The sequence below is a fragment of the Mytilus californianus genome, unplaced genomic scaffold (assembly GCF_021869535.1).
Source record: "Mytilus californianus isolate M0D057914Y unplaced genomic scaffold, xbMytCali1.0.p SCAF_11, whole genome shotgun sequence".
Classification (NCBI taxonomy): Eukaryota; Metazoa; Mollusca; class Bivalvia; order Mytilida; family Mytilidae; genus Mytilus; species Mytilus californianus.
The window spans coordinates 40,199,137-40,217,200 of NW_026262593.1; the positions used below are offsets into that span (position 1 = coordinate 40,199,137).

Sequence of the window (18,064 nt, forward strand, 5' to 3'; positions counted from 1 at the left end):
TCTTTAATATTTTATACTCATCTTCTCCTTCTTCATTTCTTAGGCTGCTTTCCAATCTTGATATGTCTTTTCCTTCATAAATGATTAAAGCATCCTTATTCCAGGTTCAGTTATCCTAAAATATCTAAATTCTCTCTATACTTTCAAGCCATTCTTCCCATTGTTTTCCTGTAGATATCTGATCGTCTGACTGTATAAACGGTTGTGATCGTAAATTTCTGGTTTCTGTTAACCCTTTCCTCCATAATGACGCCTTTTGACGCCTCCCCCTTTACTCCATAATGACGCCTTTTGACGCCTCTGTTAACAACCTCAGTTGAAACGCTTTGTCCTCGAGTAATCCGTGTCAAAATTTATCAAATTTGTATCCAAAATAAGAAGTATAAACTTGTGAATAACTGGTGTAAATTTTCTTGATGAAATAATTTTTTATCAACGTGAATTATAATTTTAAACTTGTTGTTGTTTTCTTTTTTTTAACGCCGTCGCCATTTTGTCCAACTTTTTGTTGACAACTTTTCAAAGCAGCTGAAATTGCATTAATTACGATTTTTGTCATGAGTTATTGATAACAACTGTTGATTGAATGCCTTATCTTCATTTTGTACGATACAGTTTCGAGTTTAATGACTTTTGGTAAGATTTTTTAAATTTTAAAAATGATGGAAGATCAAGTCGATGTCATTTCCCAGTTTAGAGCAGAAGAAAATTGCAATAAAATACTCTGCATTACACAATTGTGTTTAAAATAGCATTTGGAATATCAGAAATTCGATTAAGAATTGAAAGATGTGCAGTCGATGCCATACCACTCTTTTTCTCCGACACATTTTGAACAAGAAGGTGATACCGTGTAAAATGTAAACATGTGAATTCTTTGGGGAATCCCTTTTCCGACTTCCGGCGATTACGCATCAACGAGTCATAAAGTGGGCGGGAACACATAACTTTTATTAACCAGAAAAAACATTTCATTGCAATGTTTTAAAGAAATATTTCAAGCAAAAGGAATGATTTTTAAACCTCAATCATTTTCTTAATAAATTGAACGTAAATAACTAGTTTTTCAACTTTTTCTGATCGAACTTCTAATCCCCGCCCACGGCTCGGAATTCATAATATAGTACCGTACTTGCAGTGCTGTTTTCTCGTAAAAAAGACGATACCCTTTTATCCTCGTACTTTATTTTAATAAATACATCTATACAGTATTCCGTGAACTTCTATGTTCATGAAATATCATTTTGCAAAAAAAAAATAAACAGCTTTTACTTTTGTGTACTTGGCAATTCATTTTGGATAATAAAACATGGCCGACTGAAGAAATGGAGATTTTCCTTTCTTCCCAATCTTCGCAATTTTCGGGGTTCGGGTTATCAGATTTGGAGGACGAAAATGACAGTCCAGGTTCAGTTAGCCCTCCTAGTTCAGTGAGAACATCAGATTTATCATTTGATGAAGAATCTGAAGTAGGTTCAGACCTTTCTGACAGAAACCCTGATTCTGATATTGAGGAAGACAATGATGAATTGCCGGACAGTGATGGTGAGTTTGAATCACAGCTGAGTGAAATTCCGAGCAGCCAACTCACTAGTGTATCTGATGATGACTTTTGGTCTGAACAGTTGGAGGATATTGAAATACCAGATTTCAATGAAATGACAGGTCCTGTGCACATGTTGCCATTGAACGCACAAGCTGTTGATTTTTTTCAGTTGTTTTTTGAAGAACGATTTTTTCAACACCTATCAGAGCAAACAAACTTGTATGCTGAACAGACTTCAGAAAATGACCAGCATTGGGAAGAGGTAAACAAAATGTTATCATAAATATTGAGATTGGTGTATGTTTCATGTCTTATAAATGAAACTGTCCTCCATCAATCTCAACTTTTTCTTTAAAATCTTCTATGGACCTGGGAAAAAGAGATGGGGAGTAATGAAGATGTCTATTCTAAAGACTGAGAGGGTTATGTTGATAATTTTTGAGGCAAGTGCTGGGGGGGGGGGGGGGGGGGGGGGGGTCCAACTATATGTCCCTATTCAAATGCATTGATTGTAAAAAAAAAAAAGGGAGTTCCAAACCCCACCACCCCCCTTGCAGATTTGCCACTGCAAATGCCTAACAGAATTTGTTAAAATCTTGCATAATCTTGCTATCAAAAATGTACTTCTTTCCATAGGCAGATCCAGGGGTGGGCCCGGGCTCTCCCTTTTGTGGGAAAAATTTGGTTGATTAATAGGGAATCACTGAAGCATGACTGGAGTGCCCCCCCCCCCCCTTAAGGTCAGTCCAGTCAGCGGGCCCCCACCCCTTATGAAAAATTCTGGATCCGCCACTGCTTTCAATTTCATTTCTTCATCCGAATTTATTTTTTTTTAACTTTTATATGGCAAAGATATCCTACAATGCAAATGCACACCATTGTACACATTCACTACATGTTCTTTATCTCTTCTCTGTATCATTTAATTATGCTCATAGATTTTCATCCAAACAATGCAACTATGTACCTCCTTTTCATTTTTTGTTCTACCTATGCAAGTCATGGTATTCAACATGTTTAATGCCTGGGATTGGGCTGCATATTGATACATGTATTTAAGTCCCAAGTTTGGCACATCATCTTTTGAGCTTGACTTACGGGACCTTCAGTTTTGAAATTTATTTATATATTGAATACCAGGACAAAGAAAGTTTATTTCAAATATCAAATACATAATAACTGGATTATTGAACGTACTCAATACCTAAATGCCACAGCTCTTTCTTGCAATAAACCTGAGTATTAACTCTAATTTAACAGGTTACTACTGATGAAATCAAAGCATTCATTGGAATCAACATTTTGATGGGGGTGATGCAGTTGGCATCATACAGACTGTACTGGAGTTCAGATCCATTCTTAGGAAACACTGGTATAAGAAGTGTGATGACAGAAAACAGATTCTCAAAACTATATCAGTATATTCATGTCAATAACAATCAAACAGCAGTACCAAGGGACACTGAAGGTTTCGACAAACTACATAAAGTTAGACCAATCATCAACATGGTAGATCATACTTTCAAAGACCATTACAAACCAAAACAGAATCAAACAGTGGATGAAGCAATGGTGAAATACAAGGGAAGATTTTCAATTAAACAGTACATGCCAGGTAATTTTATTATTTGTACACAATTGAATACAATCCTTATTCTTCTTTTACATTGGAGGTCTAAGTAAAATTGAGAATGGGGAATGTGTCAAAGAGACAACAACCCGACCAAAGAGCAGAAAAAAATGTTTTTCTATCTGGTTGCATTTTCGACTTTTGAGTCTGAATATCCCTGTGGTATCTTTCCCCTCTCTTTCACTTGTAAATATATTGTCATTTGATTTTATTTCTGCTAATTTCAATATAAACAAACAATTGACATTCTAAGATGATTGTCGCCTTTTTCATTTGAAACATCTGCAAAATCATATTTTAGTTAGATCTCTCAACATTCTTGAAAACAAATATCAATTTTTGGTCTTTATAGCTGAATATGCGGTGTAGTTTTGCTCATTGTTGTAGGCAGAACGGTGACCTATAGTTGTTAACATCTATGTCATTTGGTCCAAGGTGGAGAGTTGTCTCATTGGCAATTATACCACATCTTCTTATTTTAACATATTTTCTTTATAGACCTGAAAAAAAAAATAGAAATAGAATGTGAAATGAGGATTTTTTTTGTCAGGAAAACCAATCAAAAGAGGCATGAAAGTTTGGATGCGGGCTGATTCAACATCTGGATACTGTCATCAATTCAATGTTTACATGGGCAAGGACGATCCAAACAAAGGGCCTAAACTAGGGGAAAAAGTGGTGAAACTGCTATGCAAGGACCTCAAATGGAAAGGACACCATATATATATGGATAGGTAATTTCTTAATTACATTAAAATAGGAAAAACAATAATGAATCTAAAGTGTATATTAATTACACCTTGAAATATGCAAATTAACAGAATACTGACCATGAGTGTTGTACTGATGCCTACAATGAGATGTTGTGAACATTCGTCAAATGTCAAAAACAATTAATAAAATATGAAAAAACCTAGATAGTAAATAAACAAGGAGATAAACATGGGCTTAAAAAAAATACAAACAAAATTATGAATAGAACAAGGATTTGGGATAGAGGTTTTAAAACAAATTTTTAATCTCTTGTGTTATAATTGATCGACCTGATTTCTGAAAAAGATAAATCATAGAAACAAAAATTATACTTTTTTCATATTTATTTTCAGATACTTTACATCAGTACCATTGTTTAGATGTTTAGAAAGAAATGGCATTTATGGATGTGGTACAATAAAATGCACAGCAGTTGGTCTTCCAGAAGACATAACAGATCCCCCCAGAATGGCTCGAGGGGAGAGTATTGCCCGCCAGAATGGCAATCTGGTAGCAACTGTGTGGCAAGATAAGAAAAAAGTAAGTAAACAGAAAATAATATGTAGAAAAAATGAAAGGATATGGAGTAAATGTACATGGGACAAAATCGCACACAATACATTGAAAACATAGAAAATTATCAATAAACAGGGCTTTTATTCCTGTTCTTCATCTTGAAAGTTGATGTAGGGTCTTCAACAATGAACAAATCATTCATACCCTACAACAAGGTCAAGACGGCCCCTAGCGTGGACTTAAGCGGTACTATTGATGTAAATGTTTTAGTGACATATGAGGAAAATTTATCAATAAAATGATTTAAATAAAATAAGAATTCATTTAAATCTAACTTATTTTACAGATCATACTAATGGGTTTTTAGTTTCATATCTATTTGTGAAATAGGAAAATGAACCTAAAAAAAACCTTTTTGACAGATAAGATTAAAAAAATGACATATTTATTTACAGGATTTGTTGCTCAAAGTTAAAGGTCTTGTTGTCATTTAAAAATGAAGAACAGCAATTAAGAATTGTTTTCCAGTTACTTGGTCTGTTATTGTACTTTATTGATGCTATTCTGAACAATTAACAAACTTCTTTTCAGGTGCATTTCCTGTCAACCAACTCTAATCCAACAGGTGAAGGCTCAACCTTTAGAAGACTGAAAAATGGCACTAGGATTGAAATAAACAGATCACCCCCTGTTGAAGGTTATCACAATTACATGGGAGGTGTAGACAGAAACAATCAGCTCCGTGCTAAAACACCTGTAGGCAGACCAGCAAAGAAATGGTGGAAATATTTGTTTTTTCACATTATTAACTTATGCATTACTAATGCGTTCATTGTTATGAATGAATCTGTTGGTTATCAATCAAGGAAGAAGCGCTATTCCTTGTTGGATTTTCGCATCGACATTGCCAAGCAACTGATTGGGAATTTCACCAAAAGGAACAGGAGAATCGTTAATCAACAACCTAACAATAACCACGTTAGTGTTCGTTTGAACAGGACAAAAAGAAGATGCAAATGGTGCACCAAGCAGGGAGAAAAGAAACGAAAAGAAACTGTATATGGCTGCTCGAACTGTAACATTCATTTATGCAGAGAATCCTGCTTTGAACACTATCATCAGCAACATGGACTGCCATTTGCCATTTGACTTTGAGCATTAAAATATTGGATTACAAAACAAATTTATATTGAATTCATTGATTCTATTGTGCTATTTCATGGCAGTCAAATTTAATTGGTGGAGTAAGCCAGAGTGCCAAAAGAGAACCACCAGAAATACTGACAATCCTAGTCAATTAAGATTGGAGTCGAGCGCACCTGCCTCCTGCCTGATTTAAACTCACAACCTCAGTGTTGATAAGCTAGTGTTACAGATGTTCAACTACTTAGACCACTAAGCCACTGTTGCCCTTTTTTTTTTGTAGAAGCTTATTTTTTAAAGACATCATTTGGTTGCAAGAAGTAAAGTTTTTCCAGTGAATGAAATGATACATTTTTTTGAAAATGGTTTTTTTTATGGACTGTTGTTCAATTTGCATATTTTAAAGAAAATTTCCTTTGGTTGCTCTGGATGGAAACTGTTGCTAGGGAAACATATTATGATAAAACATCCCTTTATGTTTCCTATTTACATAATATAAGAGTCAACAAACATGAATTTTTCTAAATTTTTTTTAATTTCATCACAATTTACTTTGTTGCTAGGGAAATAAATCTGTTGCTATGGAAAAAAATTGGGACGTTTTCACATAAAAAAAGGGTTAACATTCAGCTTATTCATAGACAGTCAAACATATCATGGTTTCCATAAGATGTAACTGCTGTTACAAGTGGCTACCCTAATTTTAGCGTATTTTCGTATTTATATCTATAAAATTGTTACCATGGCAACAAAATATATGAAAAAAAATTACCAGAAAATAAAGTTCTTATTTTGATATATAACTGACCAAAATTATATATATTTAACTGGTCTATTAAAGGCACAGTCAATATTTCATTAAAGTAAGCTTATTTTCAATATTTTATTGAAAAATCCTATGCGAAACAGGTATGTAAAAAAAAAATGTTCATGGAGGAAAGGGTTAATACCAACGTTATCTGCTGGGGCTCTCCTCGGTCCATAATCTCTATTTTATCAATAACTTCTTTTAATTCTCCGTTTTAGCACTATCTTCTTTAAATTCTGTGTTCCAAAAATCTTCTTGTTCTAGACTCTGCTAATTTCTGCTAATATCTTTGTTTTTCATCCTCGTCGCCATTGAAAGATCGGAGCAAGACTTGATTATTCAGATGGTATTTTAATAATGACTAAGAAATATACAATTGGTAGCGACGTAACGTAATAAGTTAATGTCATGAAGGTTTGTGCGTAGCGTTCCCGGAATATTCGAAGATATTACATTATCTAGTGTCATATTAGTGTGCACAATGTTGAGCCAAATTTCTACCCCTGTTTAACGAAGTGACATTTACCAAAAAAACATAGAACACTGTAAATACAATTCTTATTTGTGTGGCTTTTACAAGCGAGAACAGACTTCTGTTTAATATAGGGATGTCAACGAGTACTCGAGTACTTGAGTATCGCTCGGTAGTACTGAGTATCGAATACCAAAATGATACTCGACTAATCGTCTTTATTTTTTTGGTTAGAATGTTGTTGCCTTCATAAAGAATTTTTTTTATTAAGAGCGCCTCCCTCGAGATTAAATATCAATCAAAATAATAATACGCTTCGAATGTTTGCGTTTAATTGTCATTTAAAATTCCCACATGCGCTATGAACAAGAGCACCTTTCCAAGGCCTGCACTCTAGCAAATCGTGTCCTAGTCATTCTACCGAGGTGACCTCTGTACCGCAAGAGCAAATATTTTCATCAGCAGACTGTTAGTTACGCAAACAAGGTAGAAAAAAATGAATTGTCCCAGAAAAAGTTGACAAGATAATATTTCTAAATAAGAACAAAATTTGTTACACCCTGTGTCGACCCTCAGAGAATGGTTAAAGTCCTAATCATCACCGCTTTGTTGATCATAAATGTGTTTCTTTACGATTCCCAAATACTGTTGTTTTAGTAATCAATTTTCTATAGATATTATTAATTAATTGATTAGATTATTGCCAGTACATGTAGTAAATAAGCTATTAATTATGGTGTAAAATTCCTGGGACTATTATCTAGTCAAAGGTATTGATGTTGAGGGTTTTACGTCCATAAGACAACTCCCCACAATCCGTAAATTGGGTTTAATTTTGTGTTTCCATTTAGAAAATGTTTTCCCAGCGAGTACTCGAGTATCTCTTGGTAAATCCAACGAGTACTCGATTAGTAAATCTTCACCGAGTTGACATCCCTAGTTTAATACTAACAAATGAATAGAATTTTAACAGACTCATGTTTTTGTCTCGCCTTGATGGAGATGAATTAGTTTGTGATTAGATCTAGTTTAAGGTGAACCACTAGTGGTTGGTCAGTGATATTTGGTATGCAGTTGTATTAGCACTGGCAATTCTCATTTCCATGAAGATTATTTGGCTCCGCACCCTCAGTCATGGTCTATTGACTTTAAAACTTTTGCTTAGTTTACATGTATTAGTTTGTGATTAGGTCAGTTCAAGGGGAACCACTAGTGGTAGGCCAATGTTAATTGGTATGCAATTGTATAAGCATTGGCATATCTTATTTCCATGAAGATTATTTGGCTCCGCACCCTCAGTCATGGTCTATTGGCTTTAAAACTTTTGCTTAGTTTACATGTATTAGTTTGTGATTAGGTCAGTTCAAGGGGAACCATTAGTGGTAGGCCAATGTTAATTGGTATGCAATTGTATAAGCATTAGCACATCTCATTTCCATGGAGAATATTTGGTCCCGCCCCTCAGTCATGGTCTATTGCAGAGTTCGCGAAAACTTTTTTTGACCTGTCAGTCATGGGACTGACTAACCAAGATTATTTGTCAGTCCTACAAAATTTTTGCTGGTCCTACAAAATCTATCAATTTTTTCTGAAATAAAATAAATAACATTTTTAATCAAAAATATCAATTTTATTCTTATTAATCCAATCATAACTCTTGGAGCCTTGAAATGTGGTCTGCTAACACATTGCTAGAGCCTGGGACATGAACAGCCTTAATGTGAAAATTGAATGAGGCTGACAACCAAAAAAGTTCCCTTAAAAACCCCATTAAGATCTTGTTACGAGATGTACATTTATTAATGCAGGCAACTGTGGCCATATTATCACACAGAACAATAACTCTTTTATTTTCCCAACTACTAGACCAGCGTTTAGCAGCTAGAATAACTGAAAAAGCCTCAAGTTCATTGATATGAAAACTAGAACAACGGGGGAAATCTTGTTCCCAATTGACATAGAACCAGTCTAAAACATGGAAGCCGCCCCCTCCGCTTTCACAAGCATCTGTTATAACAGACGTAATTGGTATATTATCTAAAATAAGTGACTTCCCATTGAAGGAAGCAATAAAGTCTTGCCACCAAGTGATATCTGCTAGAAGTTCACCCTGGACGCGTATTTTGTGCCAGTCTTGCTTAAGACATGTAAAGCTATTAATGATCCTGCGAAGAAATACTCTTCCGCCATGAACCACTGCGGATGCCCAATTTAATTTGCCTGCTAAAGATTGGAGCTGCTTTTTTGATGCGCGCTTGCGCTGCTTAAACTCTGCTAAATCATTCTTCAAGGCAGAGAGTTTTACATCAGGGAGGCGCAATTCCATAAGCGTGGGATCTATTTCAATCCCCAAAAGTAATTTTTTGACAAGGGCCTACAACTTTTGACCAGCTGATCAAAAAACCTAGAGAACACAAAAGGCGAACTAGTGTGTTTAGCGCTTCTAAACATCTTGCTTGTGTTGGTTCGCATATCAAGAAATCGTCTAAATATGCGACAATAGTAAAGCCTCTACGTGACATCATACGTTTGACAGCCTGAGACAATCTATGAAAAATATTAGGTGCTAATTTTGCACCAAAAGGTAATTTGCAATCATATAAAGTATGCTCAATGCCATCAGGAAAAACCCATTTAAATCCAGTAACTTGTTGACTTTGCTTACTAATTCGAACAGATCTATAGGCAGATTTTAAATCCACTTTTGCCAAAAAATAATTTGGAGCCACCAATTTAGCAGCATCATCAATAGTTTGAAATTTTTGTTTAGGAAACTCGCCCACGAGATCGTTAACGGAAGTACCTACTGGCCTACTACAATCATGAATAATGCGTACACCCCCATCAGGCTTTGGTATGATGCCTAAAGGGCTAATAATTTTGGGGGTAGACTGCGCAAATAAATAATTTCCGTTTTCTATTTCAATTAAAATCTGGGCATGTGCCTTGTCATAAAGTGGATTTTTCGGGTTTGCTGATGGGTGATTCTTTAATTCTACGAATGAAGGGATTTCAAATTTTGAAATAATGTCAAAACCATTTTCAATACCGTTTAGTAAAAAGGATTTATCAAAGTCATTTTCCAGTTCCAGCTGCCAAACTTTTAGATTAAGATCACGTAGAGACTTTACCCTGAGTTTTTTGGAGGGCCACCAAATGAGTGTGATTGTGCCGAGTGATCCCGGTTACAACCTGGTACTGAACAGATGTGTTCAAATTTACGGAAGGTTGACTGACAACCCCGTCTCCGATTAAACCGTCTGCATATCTCCTTTCCTGCATGAGAATGGGATGCATACCCTGCAGGTTTTGAAGTGCCTTTCCCCCAAGACTTTGAATTATTAGACATATTTACATTGTTAGGTTGCTGGAATCTAGGGCGTAAGAACACTGTTTGAAGATGGGGAACATCAGTGCACCAGCGAAATTTATGTTGGTGTTGTAAACACCTGTACTCTCTGTCATAAAAGAAGACAGAGACAATGTCATAACAAGTAATTAATTGGTATATGCGCTTTGAATACGACATATAATCTAAATAATTTTGAGGGGTAAGAGCCCCAGTTTCCAGCAACTTGTACATAATATAAATATTGGCCATTGACCACTGACAAAGTGTTATTGACTCCAATTTGGGTTTTACCGGGCCTGACTTGAACACCAATTGCCCCCGTTAGCCTGAGAAATTAAACTTTCATTGTTATCAGATTGAAAAACATTGGAACAAACAAAGTCAATAATATCTAAATGTTTAGAGTCCACTATTGGCACCGATTTTAGGCATAATTGCGGGTCCTGCCACGAAAAAATGTCACTGACTCCAGGAACTGTACCTTTCTGTGTGTTGTTCTGGGAAGTTTCTGGTAATCCTGTCGCACTCAGTTGATTGGTCTTTAGTTGATCCACCAATGCCCGGATATAAGGGTCCTCTCCGTCTCGTTGATGGGGATGCATTTCTAATCCATTTCCGGTTATTGAACTTCTGGCTCTGATGTCGGATTGAGGCTCCGCGTCATTCGCCGCCATGTTTGTCGCTCCGTTAACTTGCGTTTCCTTCACAAATGTCTTCTCCACCGCACGCATTAACATCTTTTCTTGTCCTAGCGGAATATTGAAAGTTTTTATGTCGTCTAATGTCAACAAGGACAACGATTCAATGCTGTTGAAACCATTCTTCAGCAATTCGTCGGCGGTATTTTTGTCTAGTTTTTTGGCGGTTGCCCACGCTTGCACCTTCTCGATATCCTCCATTGCTAATTGCGAATATGACAAAAATGCGTGTTTGTCGATTTTGTTCGAAATTTGATAAATTGAATATTATGAAACGTGAATGTCAGCACAAGTTCACAGCGATAATCAATTCTAATCTGTGCGTGTACTTTTGCATGGTACACAAACGGGCACAACGGCAGAAAAGTCACAAAAAATACAACCACTGCAACATGCGGCACAATCCAATTTTAGTGACCACAAAGCCCGATTGACATCGTTTTCGGTTTCAGACAAGTAAGAGTTCAAAGTAGAAATTTCTTCGTCCGACAGTTGGAACCACTCGGGAAATCCCAGTATAGCTTTAAATTGTTCAAAAACTGATGCCATAATAAGCAAGAACGTGACTTACATATGTATATTGATAAAGCACTCAATAAATAATCCAAGCGTTTATATAATAAAAAATTAGTTTCTGCATGAAACTTTGCTGCGTTAAACCACGCTAAATTTTCTAATTGAAGTGAGTGCACTACAATCACAAACCAATCAGCTAATTAGTCATGTGACTGGTCATCACTGGAAGCCCCCTTCCCATTGGTAATGCCAGTCTCTTGACCAAATAAGGATTGTCGTCCGAGGGCAGACGAGCACAGCGGCAATCCAACACCAGTCTGGCATGTAAAGATAATTATTGATCAATACTCCCCTATGATGCAAACGGCAGAGTTAATTTTATTTTGATTAATAATATATTTAAAATAAATACCCCCACAAGAAAATTTCACAATGAATGACCAGTTCTGGTCTTCAGATTGTTCAAATTCAAAGTTATCTTCTGTTTCCATTTCATCATCATCATCTGAATCATCTTTCTCATCAGTAGTTGTTTGAACAGTAATAATGTTCTCATTAGTAACAGGTTCAAGACGCAGAGTTTCCTGATCTACAGTAACATCCTCATTAAGTTCATCCTGGACCTGATTCTCATTTTCAGGTTCAGGTTCCTTATCTGCATTATTATCTTGCAAGCTCTTGGTCCATGTCAACATTTTCAATTTGAACATTGTCATTTTCATTAATAGCAATATTTTCATTATCATTCTGAATAGATTCATTGTCACTGTCCACAGCAATTAAATTATTATTAGCATTCTCTTTCACAGCTGATTTTAGTTTCCTCTGTTACTGTGTTCTCCTTTAACCTTGTCCACATGACTGAAGTAAAAACATTTTTATCAGTGTTAGAAAATAAGAACAAATGCAGTATTCAAAACCCTAGAAAATCAAATTCAACACACAATTTCATGCCAAGCTCAAAACACATTAGGGAGTAGGGAATAGTGGATTTACTACAGTAAATTGTTCATAACAATTTTAAATACTTAAAGCTTAAGACTGAGTCAATTTTTTTTTAATACTAATTTTCAAGGACCTAGCTTTTCTCTCATTTCAGAAGAATCAAATTTTTACAGACTGAAAGAAATTTGAGGGGGATTGTCAATTTATTTGAATATTATTTCAAACCATTTAATATTCAAAATATTTTGTAATAGTAAATTACCATTCATTTTTCAATAGCATCACTTGGGTCAAACTCCTGTACTCTAGGGGCCTCAAGTTTAGTCATCATGCAGTCATCGAGACGAGATCCACCCAATCTATGCCTTCTGTCAGTCTTTAGAAGCTTCATCTGATTAAATGCTGTCTCATTGTAAACTGATGTAGGGGGCAAACTGTTTAACATGTCCAACAGCAGATGAACATTGTTAATGTAACAGCCACTATGTTCCGTCAGTTACTTTGTTCCGGCGGAACTTTTCAACTAGTTATTTCGTTCCGAAAGGAACTTTCCAACTAGTTGTTTTATTCCGAGTGCAGTCGAAAAGTTACGGAAAAAAGTAGCTAGTTGAAAAGTCCCGGAACAATGTAGCTAGTTGAATAGTTAACCCTAACCCTAACCCTAACCCTAACCCTAACCCTAACCCTAACCCTAACCTAACCCTAACCCTAACCAAACCCTAACCCTAACAAAGAGGAACTTTGTGACTAGTTGATAAGTTCCATTTGACTTTTGTGGCTAGTATCTTTGTTCCCCTTTGAAAAGGTTCAAAGATAATATGTTGCGCTTTTACTTTGCATCAATTCTCCAAATGGAACTTTGTGACTGGTTGATAAGTTCCGTTGGAACTTTTGGGCTAGTTTGTTAGTTCTGGTTTTGACTTATTTGCCAAAGAGGAACTTTGTGGCTAGGTGATAAGTTCCTTTTGACTTTTGTAATCAGTATCTTGGTTTCCCTTTGAAAGGTTCAAATATAATATGTTGTGCTTTTACTTTGCATCAATTCTCCAAATGGAACTTTCTGCCTGGTTGATAAGTTCTGTTGGAACTTTTGGGCTAGTTTGTTAGTTCCGGTTTTGACTAATTTGGCAAAAAGGAACTTTCTAACTAGTTGATATGTTCTGTTGGAACTTTTCAACTAGTCACTTTGTTCCGGTGGAACTTTTAAACTAGAGGAAGAACAAAGTAACTAGGAACTTTTTGGCTAGTTTGTTCTTTCCGCCCGGAACTTTCCAACGTCGGAACAAAAGAGCATTTACAATAACACCCATGGATGAAAAACTCTCATTCAACTGTACCAAGGATACTTCACTCAAAGCACAGTATGTAAACCTGAAAACAAAATGTTAATAAATTCAATATTCATTATTGAGCTTTGAATTCTTTTTTTCATTTGAGATTGACTAGAAAAAACCTTTCCGATTCATACTCAAATGTATAATATTAATATATTATACATAACCAAATTAAGATGTACATATATGCAAACAAAAAATCTAGTACTGACATAATCACATTTCATGAAATGGAAAAATAAATGTGATAACAAGAGCAACTACTAGTATAAATGTAACAATATATACATTAACACATACTACATACTTGCGGTATACAAGTCGTTGAAGGTGTCTCCATTCTCCAGGTAATTCCTCAATATCAACACCAGTTGACCTCCGAACAGTTCCAAACCTTTTGACTAATTTTTCAATGTGTGTTACACCAAAATCTGAAAACAGTTATTAATAAATTGATTAATTTATTTACTTGTAGAGGCCTCAAAAATATAGCTTTGGAAATGATGCATTTATTTAACATGTTTAATCATGATTTAATCACATACTGGTTTAAATTGAAATGTCAAATACAATTAGACAAAATATGAATGATATCAGTTGGAAAAATAGTACTAAAAGACTAAAGCCTGAGGTAGTAGCAGTAAGCACTGCACTGCAGTGGCAAGCATAGTAGTATTATTAATGGAGCACTCAGCAGTGAAGTCAAGATAGCATGCATGAGATGATTGATTTATATGTTTAAATATATCATATGTGAATACATTGATTGTTGGTTGCTTAACGTCCAGTGGCAATTATTTCATGCATATTCAGGACGATATATATGTGAATACAGAGAAATTATTAGTCTAGTAATAGTATAGCCATCACCTATAATATATGATATCATTATTACCTTCTGTCATATTCTGTAAAAAAAAAAACCACACAATATAAATAAATTATAATTGTTAATTCTTTAAAGTTACTGTACTACTACTACTGATCAGTGATGACAGATGTATTTCATAATACTTTTGCTTTGTTATTAATTTAATCATCTAAAAATAAATCCTTGGAAGTTAATATGTAACATTAAACAACCTTTATTTTCCCAAAAAGGTTTCAAATAAGAGCTTCTCATATATGTGAAATAAAACTTTTCATGACTGAATGTGCATACCTGCTGTAAGCTCCGCAGGCCAGAGTCTCAATGCGCTTATCACTGTTGGCTCCAGATCTTCTTGCAGGACATCACTAAATCTGGTATTTATTGCAGTCAATATGTTGTCTATGAGTTTGGTGTTATCAACGGAAATAAAACCCCTAGATGTCAATGTATACCCCATGAATCTTTTACTCTCGATCACCTTTACCATTTTATCAGATTTCCTTTAAAAAGATGAATTGATATTATACTATATTTACTCTTTCTATGGGATACATGCCACAATTATTGTTTTTCAAACATGAACATGATGCTTTTAAATACAATGTTGAACTCAACTGATTTCATAAAAAATAAAATGTCTTGCTTTGAACTGAAATTGGACAAAAATAAATATAGAAAAGGGACAACAATCATAAACTACATACTGGCCCTGTAGTTGAGCTAAGGCATCCTTTGTTGACAAGACCAACAGAATAGCTCCTGAAGGTGAATTCATCTGCCTGTAAGCGTCAGAGAGAGGCGACAAAGAGGATCAAGCACTTCCTAAAAATTAAATAAGTCAAATAAATATAAAAAACAATATATCATGACTATCAGTCACTGCAATACACTTGTTCATGTTGATTGAAGCAGTTAGTTGTTTCATTTTAAACGTCATTGATCAAAACAGTAATGTTCTTTGTCTTAAAGAAATACATGTATACTATAATATTACTTAGAATTGATTATTGCCAAATTTACTTGCTGTTCATTAAAAATCAGAGACAGACATGACATGTTAGTTACAAGCTTGAAATAACAAATTACAATGCCATGGTAAATTAAATTCTGCTTACATATAACATCAAAGCAAACACCACAACATTCAGGCTTGCTAAGATTTTCGCCAGTCCCTCTGCTTTTGGATTATTGTGGGATTGGTTCTGCAGATGAGTTATGTACCCAGAGTAACTTTTAAAAAGTGACCCATACTGCTTTCTTTTATTTTGTTTTGTTTCATCAGAAGTATCTGGCGCCAATCGTTTGCCAGGGACAGCTCCTTTAACAAATTTGATAGGCCACATGTGTAACTAATATTGGGTTTGTTATAAAATTAGGGAACCAGTACCGGATATTAGCCCCGATACATCTGAAGACCGATGAAAAAAAACGAACTTGAAATTAACCGCGAATACATCTGATAACTGATGCACTGCATCGGCCGTTTTTGCATCGGTCATCGGGACCGCCGTAAGTGTACAAAATACAGGTCCGAGCCTCATTTTGGCGGTCAGGACCAACCATTTTCGCGAACTCTGCTATTGACTTTGAAACCTTTGCTTAGTTTACATGTATGAGCTTGTGATTAAATCAGTTTAAGATGAACCGCCAATGTTAAGTCAATGATATTTGGTATGCAAATTTATTGGCATTTGCAAGTCTCATTTCCATGGAGATTATAAAGCCCCACCCCCTCATCATAGTTCATTGACTTTGAAACTTTTACATAGTTTACAAGTCAATGTTTGTGTTTAGGTTTGTTGAAAGGGAATGACTTATGATAAGTCTATGGTATTTGGTATGCAGTTGTATTAGCATTGGCACATCTTATTTCTATGGAGATTTTTTTGCTATGTACCTGCAGTCATGTTTCATTGACTTTGAATATTTGCATAACTTGCATGTTAAAGTATTGCTTTTTTAATTTCAACATTTGCATTATCAAAAGTACAGAAAGGCAAGACATTTCTCTGTGTTAACAGTTTATTCATAATGATTTCATGAACAAAAAGTAGTGGTGATGCTGTGTTATATAAAGTTTGTCATGTTAATTTAGATAACATAATGTTATAATAAAATTAGTTCTAGGTGCAAAATCAGTTTTCAACTAAATATATCTTTATATTTATCTTTTTTACAATCAGTAATAATCTTACTTTTCCTCTTTCAGAGTTCTTATCCCTATTACAACAGATTATCCTGGAACATGGGATCTCTATCTCACAGTGTCATGATGTCATGTAGAAACAGAGGATGGAAATATATGGTTTGTAAAAAAAAAAAACACTTGTATTAAAGAAAATTGAAAGAACAGACAAAGTAGGACTTATGATAAGGCCATTATAATTTAGATCATTTGTCAAAATGCCATATTAAGCTTGTCTTTGTCTTGCTATTCAAAATTTCTGAAGCAAGGGTGAACAAAATTTATTGAAATGCCAGCCAGGACCATTAGGGAGCAACTATTTAGCTAAAAAAAAGGGGGAACTTTGTTTTTTTTTTTGAAAAAATTTTTTTTTATTTGGCTAGGAAGAGAGATAAAACAAACATGTAAATGCACATGGAATTGAAGCATGGAAGAACTAACTTTATTTAAATTTCAACCAGAACAATCAGGGAGCAACCATTAAAATAAGAAGAAAGGGGTCTGTTCTGTTTTGAAAAAAAAATTTAGTCATACACAGAGAGATAAAGAATGTAAATGACATAGAATTAAAATAGTCTTCTTGATATTACAGAGCATAATAAGGACTGTGGACTTTACCATTGACACCATTTTCTTTGAGAAGGCCAAACAGTTTGGTATAACAATTTTAGCAGAGGTAAGAATATTTGTGATGATTAAAATGTGAAAGAAGTTTCAAATATAAAGGAAATATTATAGCTCTGTTTCTAAAACCATAGTTACTATAAGTGATAATTATTTTACTTATTTCATATTTTTGCCTATTATCTCAGAAACTGTATTAGATAGGTAAAAACTATAGATAGCAAAATTTTGACAGGTGAGCAAATCAGGTTCTTAGGAGCCTCTTGTTTAAAAGCGGCTGAGCAGGGAATTTGTTTCTTTGGATTTTAAAATGGATTTATCAAATGTGAATCAGTAACAATGTTTTTTAAAAATTCTGAAATTTTCTCACTGTAGTGAGAGAAGGTTTACACAGGGTTAGATTTAGCCATTTTTGTCTCGCCTTGACGGAGTCAAAAAACGAGACATAGGTATGCGGCGTCAACAATGTATTAGTTTGTGATTAGGTCTAGTTCATGGTGAACCACTAGTGGTAGGTCAATGATATTTGGTATGCAGTTGTATTAGCATTGGCACATCTCATTACCATGGAGATTATTTGGCCCCGCCCCCTCAGTCAAGGTCTGTTGACTTTGAAACTTTACTTAGTTTACATGTATTAGTTTGTGATTAGGTCAGTTTATGGGGAACCA

General features: G+C 34.9%; 2 protein-coding genes across 2 annotated transcripts in view; both read left to right on the forward strand.

The window, feature by feature from the left end:
* LOC127720912 (uncharacterized) overlaps positions 1-18,064 on the forward strand; it is a 98,792-nt gene that overhangs the window by 25,365 nt on the left and 55,363 nt on the right. Inside the window, exons 11-12 of the mRNA XM_052227650.1 lie at positions 16,794-16,889; positions 17,362-17,445. Of these exons, the coding sequence (XP_052083610.1) occupies positions 16,794-16,889; positions 17,362-17,445 (180 nt within the window). The remainder of the gene's footprint in view (positions 1-16,793; positions 16,890-17,361; positions 17,446-18,064) is intronic.
* Positions 1,304-5,628, forward strand: LOC127720076 (piggyBac transposable element-derived protein 4-like). Its single transcript, XM_052226474.1, has 5 exons — positions 1,304-1,808; positions 2,807-3,161; positions 3,727-3,910; positions 4,283-4,469; positions 5,037-5,628. The coding sequence occupies exons 1-5, from the start codon at positions 1,326-1,328 to the stop codon at positions 5,592-5,594; spliced, it is 1,767 nt and encodes a 588-aa protein (XP_052082434.1). The 5' UTR covers positions 1,304-1,325; the 3' UTR covers positions 5,595-5,628.